Here is a 15,785-nt window from a genome sequence, read left to right on the forward strand (position 1 = left end):
TCAGTGATCACAGATTTTCATTATTTTCGCTCTAAACCTCTTAATTAACGAAATATAAGCAATTTTAGTTATTTTGGAATTGTGCACTAAAAAATTGATTTTGGTTGGGAAATATCAGTGATCACAGATTTTCATTATTTTCGCTCTAAACCTCTTAATTAACGAAATATAAGCAATTTTAGTTATTTTGGAATTGTGCACTAAAAAATTGATTTTTGTTGGGAAATATCAGTGATCACAGATTTTCATTATTTTCGCTCTAAACCTCTTAATTAACGAAATATACGCAATTTTAGTTATTTTGGAATTGTGCACTAAAAAATTGATTTTGGTTGGGAAATATCAGTGATCACAGATTTTCATTATTTTCGCTCTAAACCTCTTAATTAACGAAATATAAGCAATTTTAGTTATTTTGGAATTGTGCACTAAAAAATTGATTTTTGTTGGGAAATATCAGTGATCACAGATTTTCATTATTTTCGCTCTAAACCTCTTAATTAACGAAATATAAGCAATTTTAGTTATTTTGGAATTGTGCACTAAAAATTGATTTTGGTTGGGAAATATCAGTGATCACAGATTTTCATTATTTTCGCTCTAAACCTCTTAATTAACGAAATATACGCAATTTTAGTTATTTTGGAATTGTGCACTAAAAAATTGATTTTTGTTGGGAAATATCAGTGATCACAGATTTTCATTATTTTCGCTCTAAACCTCTTAATTAACGAAATATAAGCAATTTTAGTTATTTTGGAATTGTGCACTAAAAATTGATTTTGGTTGGGAAATATCAGTGATCACAGATTTTCATTATTTTCGCTCTAAACCTCTTAATTAACGAAATATAAGCAATTTTAGTTATTTTGGAATTGCGCACTAAAAAATTGATTTTGGTTGGGAAATATCAGTGATCACAGATTTTCATTATTTTCGCTCTAAACCTCTTAATTAACGAAATATAAGCAATTTTAGTTATTTTGGAATTGTGCACTAAAAAATTGATTTTGGTTGGGAAATATCGGTGATCACAGATTTTCATTATTTTCGCTCTAAACCTCTTAATTAACGAAATATACGCAATTTTAGTTATTTTGGAATTGTGCACTAAAAAATTGATTTTTGTTGGGAAATATCAGTGATCACAGATTTTCATTATTTTCGCTCTAAACCTCTTAATTAACGAAATATAAGCAATTTTAGTTATTTTGGAATTGTGCACTAAAAAATTGATTTTTGTTGGGAAATATCAGTGATCACAGATTTTCATTATTTTCGCTCTAAACCTCTTAATTAACGAAATATAAGCAATTTTAGTTATTTTGGAATTGTGCACTAAAAAATTGATTTTTGTTGGGAAATATCAGTGATCACAGATTTTCATTATTTTCGCTCTAAACCTCTTAATTAACGAAATATACGCAATTTTAGTTATTTTGGAATTGTGCACTAAAAAATTGATTTTGGTTGATCACAGATTTTCATTATTTTCGCTCTAAACCTCTTAATTAACGAAATATAAGCAATTTTAGTTATTTTGGAATTGTGCACTAAAAAATTGATTTTGGTTGGGAAATATCAGTGATCACAGATTTTCATTATTTTCGCTCTAAACCTCTTAATTAACGAAATATAAGCAATTTTAGTTATTTTGGAATTGTGCACTAAAAAATTGATTTTGGTTGGGAAATAAATATCAGTGATCACAGATTTTCATTATTTTCGCTCTAAACCTCTTAATTAACGAAATATAAGCAATTTTAGTTATTTTGGAATTGTGCACTAAAAAATTGATTTTGGTTGGGAAATATCAGTGATCACAGATTTTCATTATTTTCGCTCTAAACCTCTTAATTAACGAAATATACGCAATTTTAGTTATTTTGGAATTGTGCACTAAAAATTGATTTTGGTTGGGAAATATCAGTGATCACAGATTTTCATTATTTTCGCTCTAAACCTCTTAATTAACGAAATATAAGCAATTTTAGTTATTTTGGAATTGTGCACTAAAAAATTGATTTTGGTTGGGAAATATCAGTGATCACAGATTTTCATTATTTTCGCTCTAAACCTCTTAATTAACGAAATATAAGCAATTTTAGTTATTTTGGAATTGTGCACTAAAAAATTGATTTTGGTTGGGAAATGTCAGTGATCACAGATTTTCATTATTTTCGCTCTAAACCTCTTAATTAACGAAATATAAGCAATTTTAGTTATTTTGGAATTGTGCACTAAAAAATTGATTTTTGTTGGGAAATATCAGTGATCACAGATTTTCATTATTTTCGCTCTAAACCTCTTAATTAACGAAATATACGCAATTTTAGTTATTTTGGAATTGTGCACTAAAAAATTGATTTTTGTTGGGAAATATCAGTGATCACAGATTTTCATTATTTTCGCTCTAAACCTCTTAATTGACGAAATATACGCAATTTTAGTTATTTTGGAATTGTGCACTAAAAAATTGATTTTGGTTGGGAAATATCAGTGATCACAGATTTTCATTATTTGGTTGGGAAATATCAGTGATCACAGATTTTCATTATTTTCGCTCTAAACCTCTTAATTAAAGAAATATACGCAATTTTAGTTATTTTGGAATTGTGCACTAAAATATTGATTTTGGTTGGGAAATATCAGTGATCACAGATTTTCATTATTTTCGCTCTAAACCTCTTAATTAACGAAATATACGCAATTTTAGTCATTTTGGAAAATTGATTTTGGTTGGGAAATATCAGTGATCACAGATTTTCATTATTTTCGCTATAAACCTCTTAATTAACGAAATATAAGCAATTTTAGTTATTTTGGAATTGTGCACTAAAAAATTGATTTTTGTTGGGAAATATCAGTGATCACAGATTTTCATTATTTTCGCTCTAAACCTCTTAATTAACGAAATATAAGCAATTTTAGTTATTTTGGAATTGTGCACTAAAAAATTGATTTTTGTTGGGAAATATCAGTGATCACAGATTTTCATTATTTTCGCTCTAAACCTCTTAATTAACGAAATATAAGCAATTTTAGTTATTTTGGAATTGTGCACTAAAAAATTGATTTTGGTTGGGAAATATCAGTGATCACAGATTTTCATTATTTTCGCTCTAAACCTCTTAATTAACGAAATATACGCAATTTTAGTTATTTTGGAATTGTGCACTAAAAAATTGATTTTTGTTGGGAAATATCAGTGATCACAGATTTTCATTATTTTCGCTCTAAACCTCTTAATTAACGAAATATACGCAATTTTAGTTATTTTGGAATTGTGCACTAAAAAATTGATTTTTGTTGGGAAATATCAGTGATCACAGATTTTCATTATTTTCGCTCTAAACCTCTTAATTAACGAAATATACGCAATTTTAGTTATTTTGGAATTGTGCACTAAAAAATTGATTTTGGTTGGGAAATATCAGTGATCACAGATTTTCATTATTTGGTTGGGAAATATCAGTGATCACAGATTTTCATTATTTTCGCTCTAAACCTCTTAATTAAAGAAATATACGCAATTTTAGTTATTTTGGAATTGTGCACTAAAATATTGATTTTGGTTGGGAAATATCAGTGATCACAGATTTTCATTATTTTCGCTCTAAACCTCTTAATTAACGAAATATACGCAATTTTAGTCATTTTGGAAAATTGATTTTGGTTGGGAAATATCAGTGATCACAGATTTTCATTATTTTCGCTATAAACCTCTTAATTAACGAAATATAAGCAATTTTAGTTATTTTGGAATTGTGCACTAAAAAATTGATTTTTGTTGGGAAATATCAGTGATCACAGATTTTCATTATTTTCGCTCTAAACCTCTTAATTAACGAAATATAAGCAATTTTAGTTATTTTGGAATTGTGCACTAAAAAATTGATTTTGGTTGGGAAATATCAGTGATCACAGATTTTCATTATTTTCGCTCTAAACCTCTTAATTAACGAAATATAAGCAATTTTAGTTATTTTGGAATTGTGCACTAAAAAATTGATTTTGGTTGGGAAATATCAGTGATCACAGATTTTCATTATTTTCGCTCTAAACCTCTTAATTAACGAAATATACGCAATTTTAGTTATTTTGGAATTGTGCACTAAAAATTGATTTTGGTTGGGAAATATCAGTGATCACAGATTTTCATTATTTTCGCTCTAAACCTCTTAATTAACGAAATATAAGCAATTTTAGTTATTTTGGAATTGTGCACTAAAAAATTGATTTTGGTTGGGAAATATCAGTGATCACAGATTTTCATTATTTTCGCTCTAAACCTCTTAATTAACGAAATATAAGCAATTTTAGTTATTTTGGAATTGTGCACTAAAAAATTGATTTTGGTTGGGAAATATCAGTGATCACAGATTTTCATTATTTTCGCTCTAAACCTCTTAATTAACGAAATATAAGCAATTTTAGTTATTTTGGAATTGTGCACTAAAAAATTGATTTTGGTTGGGAAATATCAGTGATCACAGATTTTCATTATTTGGTTGGGAAATATCAGTGATCACAGATTTTCATTATTTTCGCTCTAAACCTCTTAATTAAAGAAATATACGCAATTTTAGTTATTTTGGAATTGTGCACTAAAATATTGATTTTGGTTGGGAAATATCAGTGATCACAGATTTTCATTATTTTCGCTCTAAACCTCTTAATTAACGAAATATACGCAATTTTAGTCATTTTGGAAAATTGATTTTGGTTGGGAAATATCAGTGATCACAGATTTTCATTATTTTCGCTATAAACCTCTTAATTAACGAAATATAAGCAATTTTAGTTATTTTGGAATTGTGCACTAAAAAATTGATTTTTGTTGGGAAATATCAGTGATCACAGATTTTCATTATTTTCGCTCTAAACCTCTTAATTAACGAAATATAAGCAATTTTAGTTATTTTGGAATTGTGCACTAAAAAATTGATTTTTGTTGGGAAATATCAGTGATCACAGATTTTCATTATTTTCGCTCTAAACCTCTTAATTAACGAAATATAAGCAATTTTAGTTATTTTGGAATTGTGCACTAAAAAATTGATTTTGGTTGGGAAATATCAGTGATCACAGATTTTCATTATTTTCGCTCTAAACCTCTTAATTAACGAAATATAAGCAATTTTAGTTATTTTGGAATTGTGCACTAAAAAATTGATTTTGGTTGGGAAATATCAGTGATCACAGATTTTCATTATTTTCGCTCTAAACCTCTTAATTAACGAAATATACGCAATTTTAGTTATTTTGGAATTGTGCACTAAAAATTGATTTTGGTTGGGAAATATCAGTGATCACAGATTTTCATTATTTTCGCTCTAAACCTCTTAATTAACGAAATATAAGCAATTTTAGTTATTTTGGAATTGTGCACTAAAAAATTGATTTTGGTTGGGAAATATCAGTGATCACAGATTTTCATTATTTTCGCTCTAAACCTCTTAATTAACGAAATATAAGCAATTTTAGTTATTTTGGAATTGTGCACTAAAAAATTGATTTTGGTTGGGAAATATCAGTGATCACAGATTTTCATTATTTTCGCTCTAAACCTCTTAATTAACGAAATATAAGCAATTTTAGTTATTTTGGAATTGTGCACTAAAAATTGATTTTGGTTGGGAAATATCAGTGATCACAGATTTTCATTATTTTCGCTCTAAACCTCTTAATTAACGAAATATAAGCAATTTTAGTTATTTTGGAATTGTGCACTAAAAAATTGATTTTTGTTGGGAAATATCAGTGATCACAGATTTTCATTATTTTCGCTCTAAACCTCTTAATTAACGAAATATAAGCAATTTTAGTTATTTTGGAATTGTGCACTAAAAAATTGATTTTTGTTGGGAAATATCAGTGATCACAGTTTTTCATTATTTTCGCTCTAAACCTCTTAATTAACGAAATATACGCAATTTTAGTTATTTTGGAATTGTGCACTAAAAAATTGATTTTGGTTGATCACAGATTTTCATTATTTTCGCTCTAAACCTCTTAATTAACGAAATATAAGCAATTTTAGTTATTTTGGAATTGTGCACTAAAAAATTGATTTTGGTTGGGAAATAAATATCAGTGATCACAGATTTTCATTATTTTCGCTCTAAACCTCTTAATTAACGAAATATACGCAATTTTAGTTATTTTGGAATTGTGCACTAAAAAATTGATTTTTGTTGGGAAATATCAGTGATCACAGATTTTCATTATTTTCGCTCTAAACCTCTTAATTGACGAAATATACGCAATTTTAGTTATTTTGGAATTGTGCACTAAAAAATTGATTTTGGTTGGGAAATATCAGTGATCACAGATTTTCATTATTTTCGCTCTAAACCTCTTAATTAACGAAATATAAGCCATTTTAGTTATTTTGGAATTGTGCACTAAAAAATTGATTTTGGTTGGGAAATATCAGTGATCACAGATTTTCATTATTTTCGCTCTAAACCTCTTAATTAACGAAATATAAGCCATTTTAGTTATTTTGGAATTGTGCACTAAAAAATTGATTTTGGTTGGGAAATATCAGTGATCACAGATTTTCATTGTTTTCGCTCTAACCTCTTAATTAATGAAATATAAGCAATTTTAGCTATTTTGGAATTGTGCACTAAAAAATTGATTTTGGTTGGGAAATATCAGTGATCACAGATTTTCATTATTTTCGCTCTAAACTTCTTAATTAACGAATTATAAGCAATTTTAGCTATTTTGGAATTATGCACTAGAAAATTTATTTTGGTTGGGAAATTTCACAGATTTTCATTATTTTTGTTCTTAACCCTAAATTAAATATATTTAATTTGGTGTTATAAAAATTCACATTTAATTTAAATGAAAAAATATATTTTAAAATTAGCTGTTAGCTAAATACCAAAACATAAATATTTTAATTTAAATTAACATCTCCATATCAAAAAGTTACCGTTTATCGAACTTCCGATAACATATCAATCCTGCAACCCTAGATTTACTAAATACAACTCTGCATTATAATTTCTTCTCATTTCTTTTTGTTCATTTCCTTTTTAGTTAAATACTAAAATAGTTATACGAAAGTTAGGAAAAAGGAAAACTTGATGGAACATTCGGTTCCTGTCGTACAAGTCTTATAAGACCAAACTGAGTTAATTGCAATATTGTTTTTGTAATTCATTTCTTTTAATATCTAACTTCGGCACATACCTTTTATTCAAACGAACACAGGAGTAACTTGAATTTCTGTTATTAACATTGTTGTCGTTGGTCATGGATCCAACTGTATGCAGCAGTTGTGTTTCTTTTCTTTTTCACAGACACACAAACATATACACTTAACACAAACTTTGCTTTATATGGAGACACTTTATACTCCTTTTAATCACAATTTTCTTTAATTTAATAATTTAAACTTTATTTTTTATTATTCCTATACACTTTATTTCCAATATGTAATAATTAAGTTCTTGCCTATTATTAAGCGACAATATCTAATAAGAAAGTGGTAACCAATTGGCACGGCATAAGAAAACTTTTTAAATTATATTTGACACTTTATTTCATATAGAACACATTTATATTTACTTCATATATAGTTTAGTAATTGGCTTTTATTATAATTTCTTTGTTTTTTAATAAAATAAAGATTTTTCAACACGAATAAACGTTGTAAGGCGCGAAAACGAAGACAACTAATAAGTTGTTAAAGAGTGTTGCTAAACTTACTTTATAGACAGTGTTGCCATATTAGGGGATTTGTAGCCAAAATGGGGATTTTAAGTTTGATTTGCATTTTATCCAATTTTTTGGAAATTTTTCGAAACTTTTAACTGAATAAATAAGTTTTATGTTTCCTTTTTCACTTCCGATGTTATATTTTTTAGGCACAGAAAATAAATTAAGTGTATGATTACAACAAATAATTATACATAATTAGACTTAGTTGTGCAATGACTTCTGTAAAACGAACTATATATTAATATGTTTCATTTTGACCTATCTATATTAAACAATATAGAACGCTAACATGATGTTAGTGTTAATGTTAAGCATTTCCTTTCAGTTGTAGATCCAATGTTATAGACAATAATTGTCATTAATGTCTGATCACTTGGCTGACTCCAATTTATATATTTGAAGCATATGTGATCCTTGTAGTGCAGGGAGAAGTCCTATATAATCTAGAGTGAAGACAATTGTCACTTAGGTATCTCTGAGTAATCTAGAGTGTATTCATTTTAAACGTTAGTAATTTGTAATTTAGTATTTGTACAAATTGTGGTGATATAATTCTCATACAGTTTTTACTTTTTTCTAAAGTATACTGACATCCCATGTAACCTAGCGTAAAGTCAATTTTATTGGCTCTATGTAACCTAGAGTGTAGTCACTTTATTTTGTGCAGCACTTTAGAATGTAGTTATTTTACATACCAGAAGTAATCTGTTGGAAAGTTGTGGATGAAAGGTTGGTTTACAAGCAATCGGTTATTTGAGAATTATTATGAGATGTCTTTTAACTGACTATTTGAGGTCAATTAGCTCCCGTCCATGTTAAAATAACTAGTTATGTAGCTGAACAAGTAACCAGTTAGGTAGCAATATGTAACCGGTATGTGAATCCAATCCGTTGATATAATAGATAAAATCAATAGTTCGGAACAGTTACCTTGAACTGCTGGGACATGTATATCGTCACATAACATGTAAGGTTTTTGGTGATAACATTTGTTATTTACGATATCAATGCAAATTATTCCTGATTTAAAATCGTAAACATTTTACAAGGTATAAATTCTTTTTCTGGGATATAAAGTTCAAAACTCTCAATTTAATTAGTTTCGTTTTATACAATACCAAATTTTGTTTCGTTCCAAATGGAAACTCAAACGAAAATTGGTTTGGAGATACCAAATGAGGACTTTAACCAGTACAAACTTTCTAATTAAATTTTACTGTAACTTAGTAAATGTTTATGCACACAAATTACTCTTAAAGCATTAATCATTATAATTGCTAATATTCAACAGCATAAATTCAAAAATAACCACTTTTTGCCTCCACCGATAACACTATCGTTTATTCATAAAACACACATCTCTAGGTAACCTTGGTGCTATTGAATACAACTCTGCAACAAAATGCCACAACATTTAAAATTTTCTTGCTCCTTCTCATTTTTGTATGTGGATCAATCAATAGTTTTGCTTATTGACCAGTAAATCTTCCAAAAAATCATTAAAAAGTACAAACCACCAAATGCAATATATTAAGAAATGTCGGTGAACATCACAGTTAATGGAAAATTTGCCAAACATTGTCGTCCCTATTCAGTGTTGGATGATCCACAAGAAGTTAGGAAGGCGGAGGAAAAAGAAAGAAGAAAATTGCGTCTTTTGCAGGTTTGATGGAACTTGTTTTAATATTTCTAAGTTGTCCTTATATGGTATTGTCTTTAAAGGTACGCGAGGAATCCAAAAAATTGGCCAAGAAGATACGGGACGAAGTTAATGAGGAGAAAAAGCGGGAATTGCAAAAATTACAGGCAACTAAAGAACGAGAATTGGAATGTTGGCGCCAGCATGCCTTACAACGTAAAGGTGAAGAATATCGTGGGGCTATATTTCAAATTGGCACCGCTCATCAGGCTGCCAAAAGGGAGAATGAACAAAGAGCAGAAAAACAACAAGGAACCTATAAGGATTTCAAGAAACAAATGGCCGCTAGGAAATCACAACCAGGAAAGGTAAAATTTAGCTGCCAGACTAACTGTCCGTGTCAACAAACTCCAGCTGATGCCAAGAAACAGTTTAAATGCACTTGCACCCAAACTGATAAACCTAGTACAACGAATAAATATAATGATGAAGCTAACAAACGTAAACGAGATGTTAGTTTTTCTTCTAGTGAATCAGAATGTGAAGATGAAGGTTATAAGGAGCAAACCACTTTGCCACAAACTTCATTTTCACTTAGTTCATCGTGTGATAGTACCTCATCCTCTTTTATTAATAATCAAACAACCCAAACTTCCATGTTTGTGCCTACAACAAATAAATGTTTAATTAAAACTCCGGCCGTGTATTTAGATGTTGAAGTGGGTACAGATGATTCTGTGACAATAAGTGCTCCGGCAGAAGTAAAAGACAAACATGCCGAATATAATAGACAATTTAGTAGTGTAATAAGAGTAAGTCCTCGAAAAGGACGCAAAGAAAAGGAAAATACAAATGAAAATCCGTGTACGCAGCAGTCATCAACTACCACTACTTTGACTAGTGATACAACAGCCAAACAAATGGAGGTGAACAAAGCATTTGTAGAAAAATCGCAACCTAAAAATGTTGCCGTCTCAAAGGAAAAACGTTTTACCATAATTTCTGATTTGGTTAAAAAGCAACAAGATAATGAACCCAAAGCAACCAATAATAACCAAGCACCTACTTTAGCTGCTCTTTCCCAGGCAACATCTGCAACAGCAACTCCTCTTTTATCTCCTAGAAAACAATTAAGGGAAACAGCTCAAAGACCTCCTCTAGCACGACCCCAAACTCAATCACCACGCAAGGCTAGTGCAACTTCAAAGTCTTCTAGATCAATAACCGACAACACACAACCTGTAACTTCATTTACAGCAACGACCAAAAGTAATACTGCTGTAGTCAGTGGCAGTAGTAGTTCAGGGCGAGTGCAATTTTTTGATTATAATAGTAAATTGGCCAAGGAACGAGATCAATCGGCAGCGGCGGTAAGTGTACACAGGCAAAGAGATCAAACACAACCCACGGCTATGGAACAGGCAGAATTGGAGAATCAGAGGGAAAGGGAAAGACAGCTGGAAGCTTTAAAAAAATGGTGAGAATTGTAGACTCATTTTAATAATCATTGTTAAATTGGACAGTAATAGCTAAAAATAACTTTTTTTAAAATCATGGGCCCTAGAAAATCTGTGTTAAAAAGATACTTTCCTTAAAATATATTTTATAAAATATTTTATTAAAATGGTATTCTTAAAATGTAGTTTCTTAAAAAGATACGTTCTTTTTTAAAAGGTACTTTCATAAAAAGGTACATTCTTAAAAAGTAACTTTCTTTTAAAAAAGGCTTTTTAAGAAAGTACATTTTTAAAAATGTCCTTTCTTAAAAAGGTACTTTTTTAAAAATGTACTTTCTTAAAAAGATACTTTCTTAGAAATATACTTTCTTAAAATGGTACTTTCTTAGAAAGAAACTTTCTTAAAAATGTACTTTATTGAAATAGATCTTTCTTAGAAAGATTTCTTAAATATTTACTTAAAAAGCTACTTCTATAATACTATTTTTCTTTTTATAGCCAACAAATAGAAGAACGTGGTCAAAAGGCTTTGGAACGTGAACAAGTTCGACGAGATTGCAATGAATTGACCGAAAAACTAGAAGCCCTTACACGGGAATACCCCAATCAAGTGCCCACAAATGTAATGCGTCACACATTTTCTAATTTGAAACTAATTTCATAAAACTTTAAATATTTAATTTCAGGAAAATCAACTACATCTATTTGCTGACAAACAATTACGTAAAGAGGGTAAAATGAACACGGCTGTGGAGAAATTACTCCAAAGACCAACTATAATAACCTGTTCTGAACTTAATAACCCGGAAAACATAGAAATCAGACCTAAAATACTTACCTCGGCAATGAAGTTAGTGAATGAATTAAATGTGGCTGCTCTAAACAATACACCTTTACCGGCAGATGATGTATCCAGTGATAGTTGTTGCTCTATACTCTTGGGCTATGTGGACGATCAAAGTAGACTTGTGAAACAAGATTTACAAAGCAACGAGGCAACTCAAAGTCAATCGAAGCATAAAAGATTACAAAATCTACTTAAACGTTTGGATCAACTTCGCACTTCCTTGGTACAAGAATTGAAAATTGAAAGTGAATCTAAAACGAAAAAAAGGCCAGCAGATAAAGCTCAATCTTCCACAAAAGAGGAAAATCTTAGACAAGTTATCGATAGCATAAGTGAAATGCGTAAAGAACGTGAACAGTTATTGACGAATGAAAAAGTTCAAGAACCAGCAAAACCTTTAAGAGCTAGAGAAAAGGAGTTACTAGCTAAGGAAGCCTTGCTAGAGCAAAAAGTAAGAGAGTTTTATGAACTGCAAAAGCAGCCAATAAAAACAAAAGATAAAAAATTAACACGTACTAAAAGTAAGGAGGAAAAGCAAGAAACAACTTCATCTTCTAAAGATAATAGTGAAAATTCGGAAAATACTTCTAATGACAAGGAAAATGTAGTCTGTACCTCGGGGGAGAACCCCTTAGAAATTATTATAACCGTAAAAGGAGATACTGCCTGTGTTAAAGTACCACAAAAACCTAAAAGAAAAATGTTACCCAAAAAAAGTCCCAGTAAATTGTCTACATTAATAAGAAGTCCCCAAATGAAAAAACATACACCCAAAAAGAAAACACCTGCAACAAAACCATCATTAGCAGGACAAGGTGTTTTAAGAAGACAAAATTCCTATGATTCCAATTCAACTTCTTATATGAGTTTGCCGCCGGATATGCCAAACAAAATTGATGATTTAACTAAACATTTAGCTAAAGAAAGGCAACAGCCTTCAGCTAAAAATAAAAAATTAACTGATGGGGAAAAACAAATTACTTCAACTCAAGAAAAGCCAGCAGAATCAGAAATTTCCTTAGAACCATTTGATACACCCAGGTCTAATCAACCGCCCCGTATAAATCCCTTAATAGCGCAATATGTACAACGTTTGCTGGGCATGTCGCGTAATGCGGTACAAAAACTGGGTGTAAGCTCTTCAGACATTGAAACTCCCGGTTCAAGCATCATCAACACAACTGGCAATATTACAAATTCCGATACTTTAATATCAGATGAACGTCTTATTAATATACACAACTTTATGGAAGAAAATCGCAGTTTTATTAAAGATCTAGAACAATCTATGAGATCACAAAACAATGTATCCCTAGAGAATAGCATGAGAATGTTTGATGATATATGGCGCAAAAGATTGAAAAGTCAGCCTTCAAATAATTATAAAAATAAAATATCCCAAGATAAGACAGAAATTAAACAAAAACCCAGAGATAAAGATAATAAAATTCCACAGAATTCCTCCTTAAAAACAAAGAAGACTTCTAAAGATAATAATGTGCCGCAAACAAACAAACCTCTAGCTAGCAGTAGTAAAACCATAGAGAGAAAATTATCCACAGATGATTTGCTTAAAGATTTAGGCAGAAGTCTGTCATCTCACTATTCAAGCGATGATAAAGAATCACTGAAATCTTTAAATATACAAAAAAGGACCATACAAAAGGCTGATAAAGCAATTGATACAAAACTGTCAACAGATTCTAGTAAAACAGAACCCGATTCACAAATTGCTCGTTATGCTAAACTAACCGAAAATTGCACTCATCGCATAGCCGAACTAACCGAACTGATCAATCGTGTGCGCGAAGAAAAACAACGTCTTCTGGAAGTCACCCTTAGTTCGGTCAGTGACAATGGTAGACAATCTACCGAATATCTCGAACTACCTGAAGGTAAAACCAGCACACGCCATGATCAAGATGACTTAACTCGCGTTAGTTCCAGCTCCGAGGAAACCACACAAAATAAACAGTCTCTCAGTACGGATACTCTAAATGAAATGCCCAAATTAACGTCTGCCGATAAACATAAACAAATCACTGCCAGTCGTGATAGTGGCATAGCCGAATCACGACCCATTACTGCCCTAGAGAATCGCATTGATCAGGAACCCTTTTCACAAACTTCCTCTGAAAGTACTATGCCTCAACCAGCACGCAAATTGAAGCCGCCACCTACTCTTAAGCGTTTTAGTCCTCAATTGCCAGAGGAAGAATTAGCTCACGAATTATCTACCATTTTGGAGGTAGATACCCCGGTAACATCACGCATCAATACAGCTGCTGGTCAATCGGCCGATGATCGTGAAAATGCTTCTGATACGGGTTTGCAAGAGCCCGTGAAATTTCCCACATTTGAGCAATACATACAACAATTAGATTTGGATATAAACCAGCTGAATCCCGAACAAAGTATACATTTGCAACAGGAATTTACTACATTTTTGGAGTGTCTGCAACAAAATCGTTCGCCAGGGGGTAAGATAGAATCATTTTTATAAAATCTATGAGGTTTTCAATATTCTGGACTCTTAATGAAAGGAAAATCTATATAATGATACCCGTAGTTAATCAGTGGGTAATTACACCCTTCACTACGAGTTTGTCATTCCGTTTTCGATATTAAAAGAAATAAAAATGGAAATGACTAAAGATTTTCAAAGTCGGAAGACCATTGTCAATTTGTTTGTGATGTACATATTCTGGATAGTTGTAGATAGTCTGTTGAAATTAACTTTCCAAATCACCCAATAACTTACAAACATAATTGATACATCAACATAACGTGCATTGTCCTGATTTGTTTGTTATTTAAAGGAAAAAACCACGGATATCTCGAATGTTTGACCTAGAATTTTTTTCACATACAATTTTTTTACCTAATTTTTTTCTAATTGTTTTTCATCATAATTTTTATTAAAATTAAACAATTTTCAATTTATATATGTATTTTGTTTTATCTTTTTATCATCAAGATCCCCCACAATACACCGAATTTCCATCCATCTCTGCCTACATACAACACTTAAGTGAAGCTGATCATCAGCTTGGCGAAACATTGGAAGAATCTTTAGCTCAACTGCGCATAAGTGGCATACATCCTCGCAATTTCCCAGTAGTTCGCGAGTACATAAAACGCAATACCTCCAAATCATCACCCGATGAGCAGCAGCTATTGGATACCGAAAGTTTGGAAAATATTACAGAAGAACCAACACGAACAAATACCGATGATACAGCTTCTCTAGATATTGAGGAAGAACTAAAGAAAAGAAAAATCTTGAAAAATTCATTCCGTTTTATTGAAACAAAAAAACAGCAGATATTTTCCTCGACCGCTCACAAAGATGCGGCCTTTTTTCAAGACATTATAGCAGCTGAAAGTGGTGTAGACAAATTGTCTACATCGGGTAATACTAGTGATTTGTTGGATAGTGATTTGAAAAGAATGGTGCAACAATGGCCGGGAGAGGAGAGAAGAAAATCTAAAGACGTTAAGATTTTAAGTAGTACCACAACATCGACCAATGCATCAGCTTTGGCTAATTCGGCTTTAAGGGTAAGGTTATTTTAAATTTAATTAATTTATATAAATTAATATGTTTACATTTAAAGGCTGCCTCCTTAGATGATAGCTCTAAAAACTCGGGTAAAGCCTTAAATTTACGTGATTTCTTAACACGAGAACTTTTAAAACATGTTAATCTCACCGGCTCCAGCAGCAACTCCAGCAGTGACGATTCCTTACGTAATCATTTTTTACATTCCCTTATTGGTACGCTGACGCCTCGTACTCCAGGCGCAGCTAGCAAATCCGGTGCTATGACTTTGGATCGCCAAAAGACTTCAACCCCGGTGCCGATGCAATCATCACAAACACATTCCACTGCCAGCAGTCGTTCAAATGGCTCAAGTCAATTGTTTTCGGGTGAAAGTCGTTTATCATCGGTTCATTATCAGGATCGTTCGGTACGTTTCTTTACCAGTGATGGCGATAAAGCCGATCAAAGTTCGGAATAACGCAGGCCGATAATTTTAACTGTGGTTTTATTTATAGGGAGTTGTTAGGTAGGTAGTTTGGCAGTTAGTTGTTAAGAAAA

The 15,785-nt window shown here is 31.0% G+C and overlaps 1 protein-coding gene across 1 annotated transcript; it reads left to right on the forward strand.

Annotated features, from left to right (window-relative positions):
* Positions 1 to 9,277: 9,277 nt before the first annotated feature.
* ana1 (anastral spindle 1) lies at positions 9,278 to 15,755 on the forward strand. Its single transcript, XM_065498889.1, has 6 exons — positions 9,278 to 9,403; positions 9,463 to 10,856; positions 11,335 to 11,458; positions 11,523 to 14,163; positions 14,661 to 15,244; positions 15,301 to 15,755. The coding sequence occupies exons 1-6, from the start codon at positions 9,278 to 9,280 to the stop codon at positions 15,703 to 15,705; spliced, it is 5,274 nt and encodes a 1,757-aa protein (XP_065354961.1). The 3' UTR covers positions 15,706 to 15,755.
* Positions 15,756 to 15,785: the final 30 nt, after the last annotated feature.

This window comes from Calliphora vicina, chromosome 1 (assembly GCF_958450345.1).
Source record: "Calliphora vicina chromosome 1, idCalVici1.1, whole genome shotgun sequence".
NCBI lineage: Eukaryota > Metazoa > Arthropoda > Insecta > Diptera > Calliphoridae > Calliphora > Calliphora vicina.

Excerpts from the sequence above, each read along its gene's own strand:
- ana1 (XM_065498889.1), top strand. The coding sequence starts at position 9,278 with ATGTCGGTGAACATCACAGTTAATGGAAAATTTGCCAAACATTGTCGT. Across the intron at positions 9,404-9,462 it reads GAAAATTGCGTCTTTTGCAG|GTACGCGAGGAATCCAAAAA; the intron begins GTTTGATGGAAC and ends TTGTCTTTAAAG. Across the intron at positions 11,459-11,522 it reads CCAATCAAGTGCCCACAAAT|GAAAATCAACTACATCTATT; the intron begins GTAATGCGTCAC and ends ATTTAATTTCAG.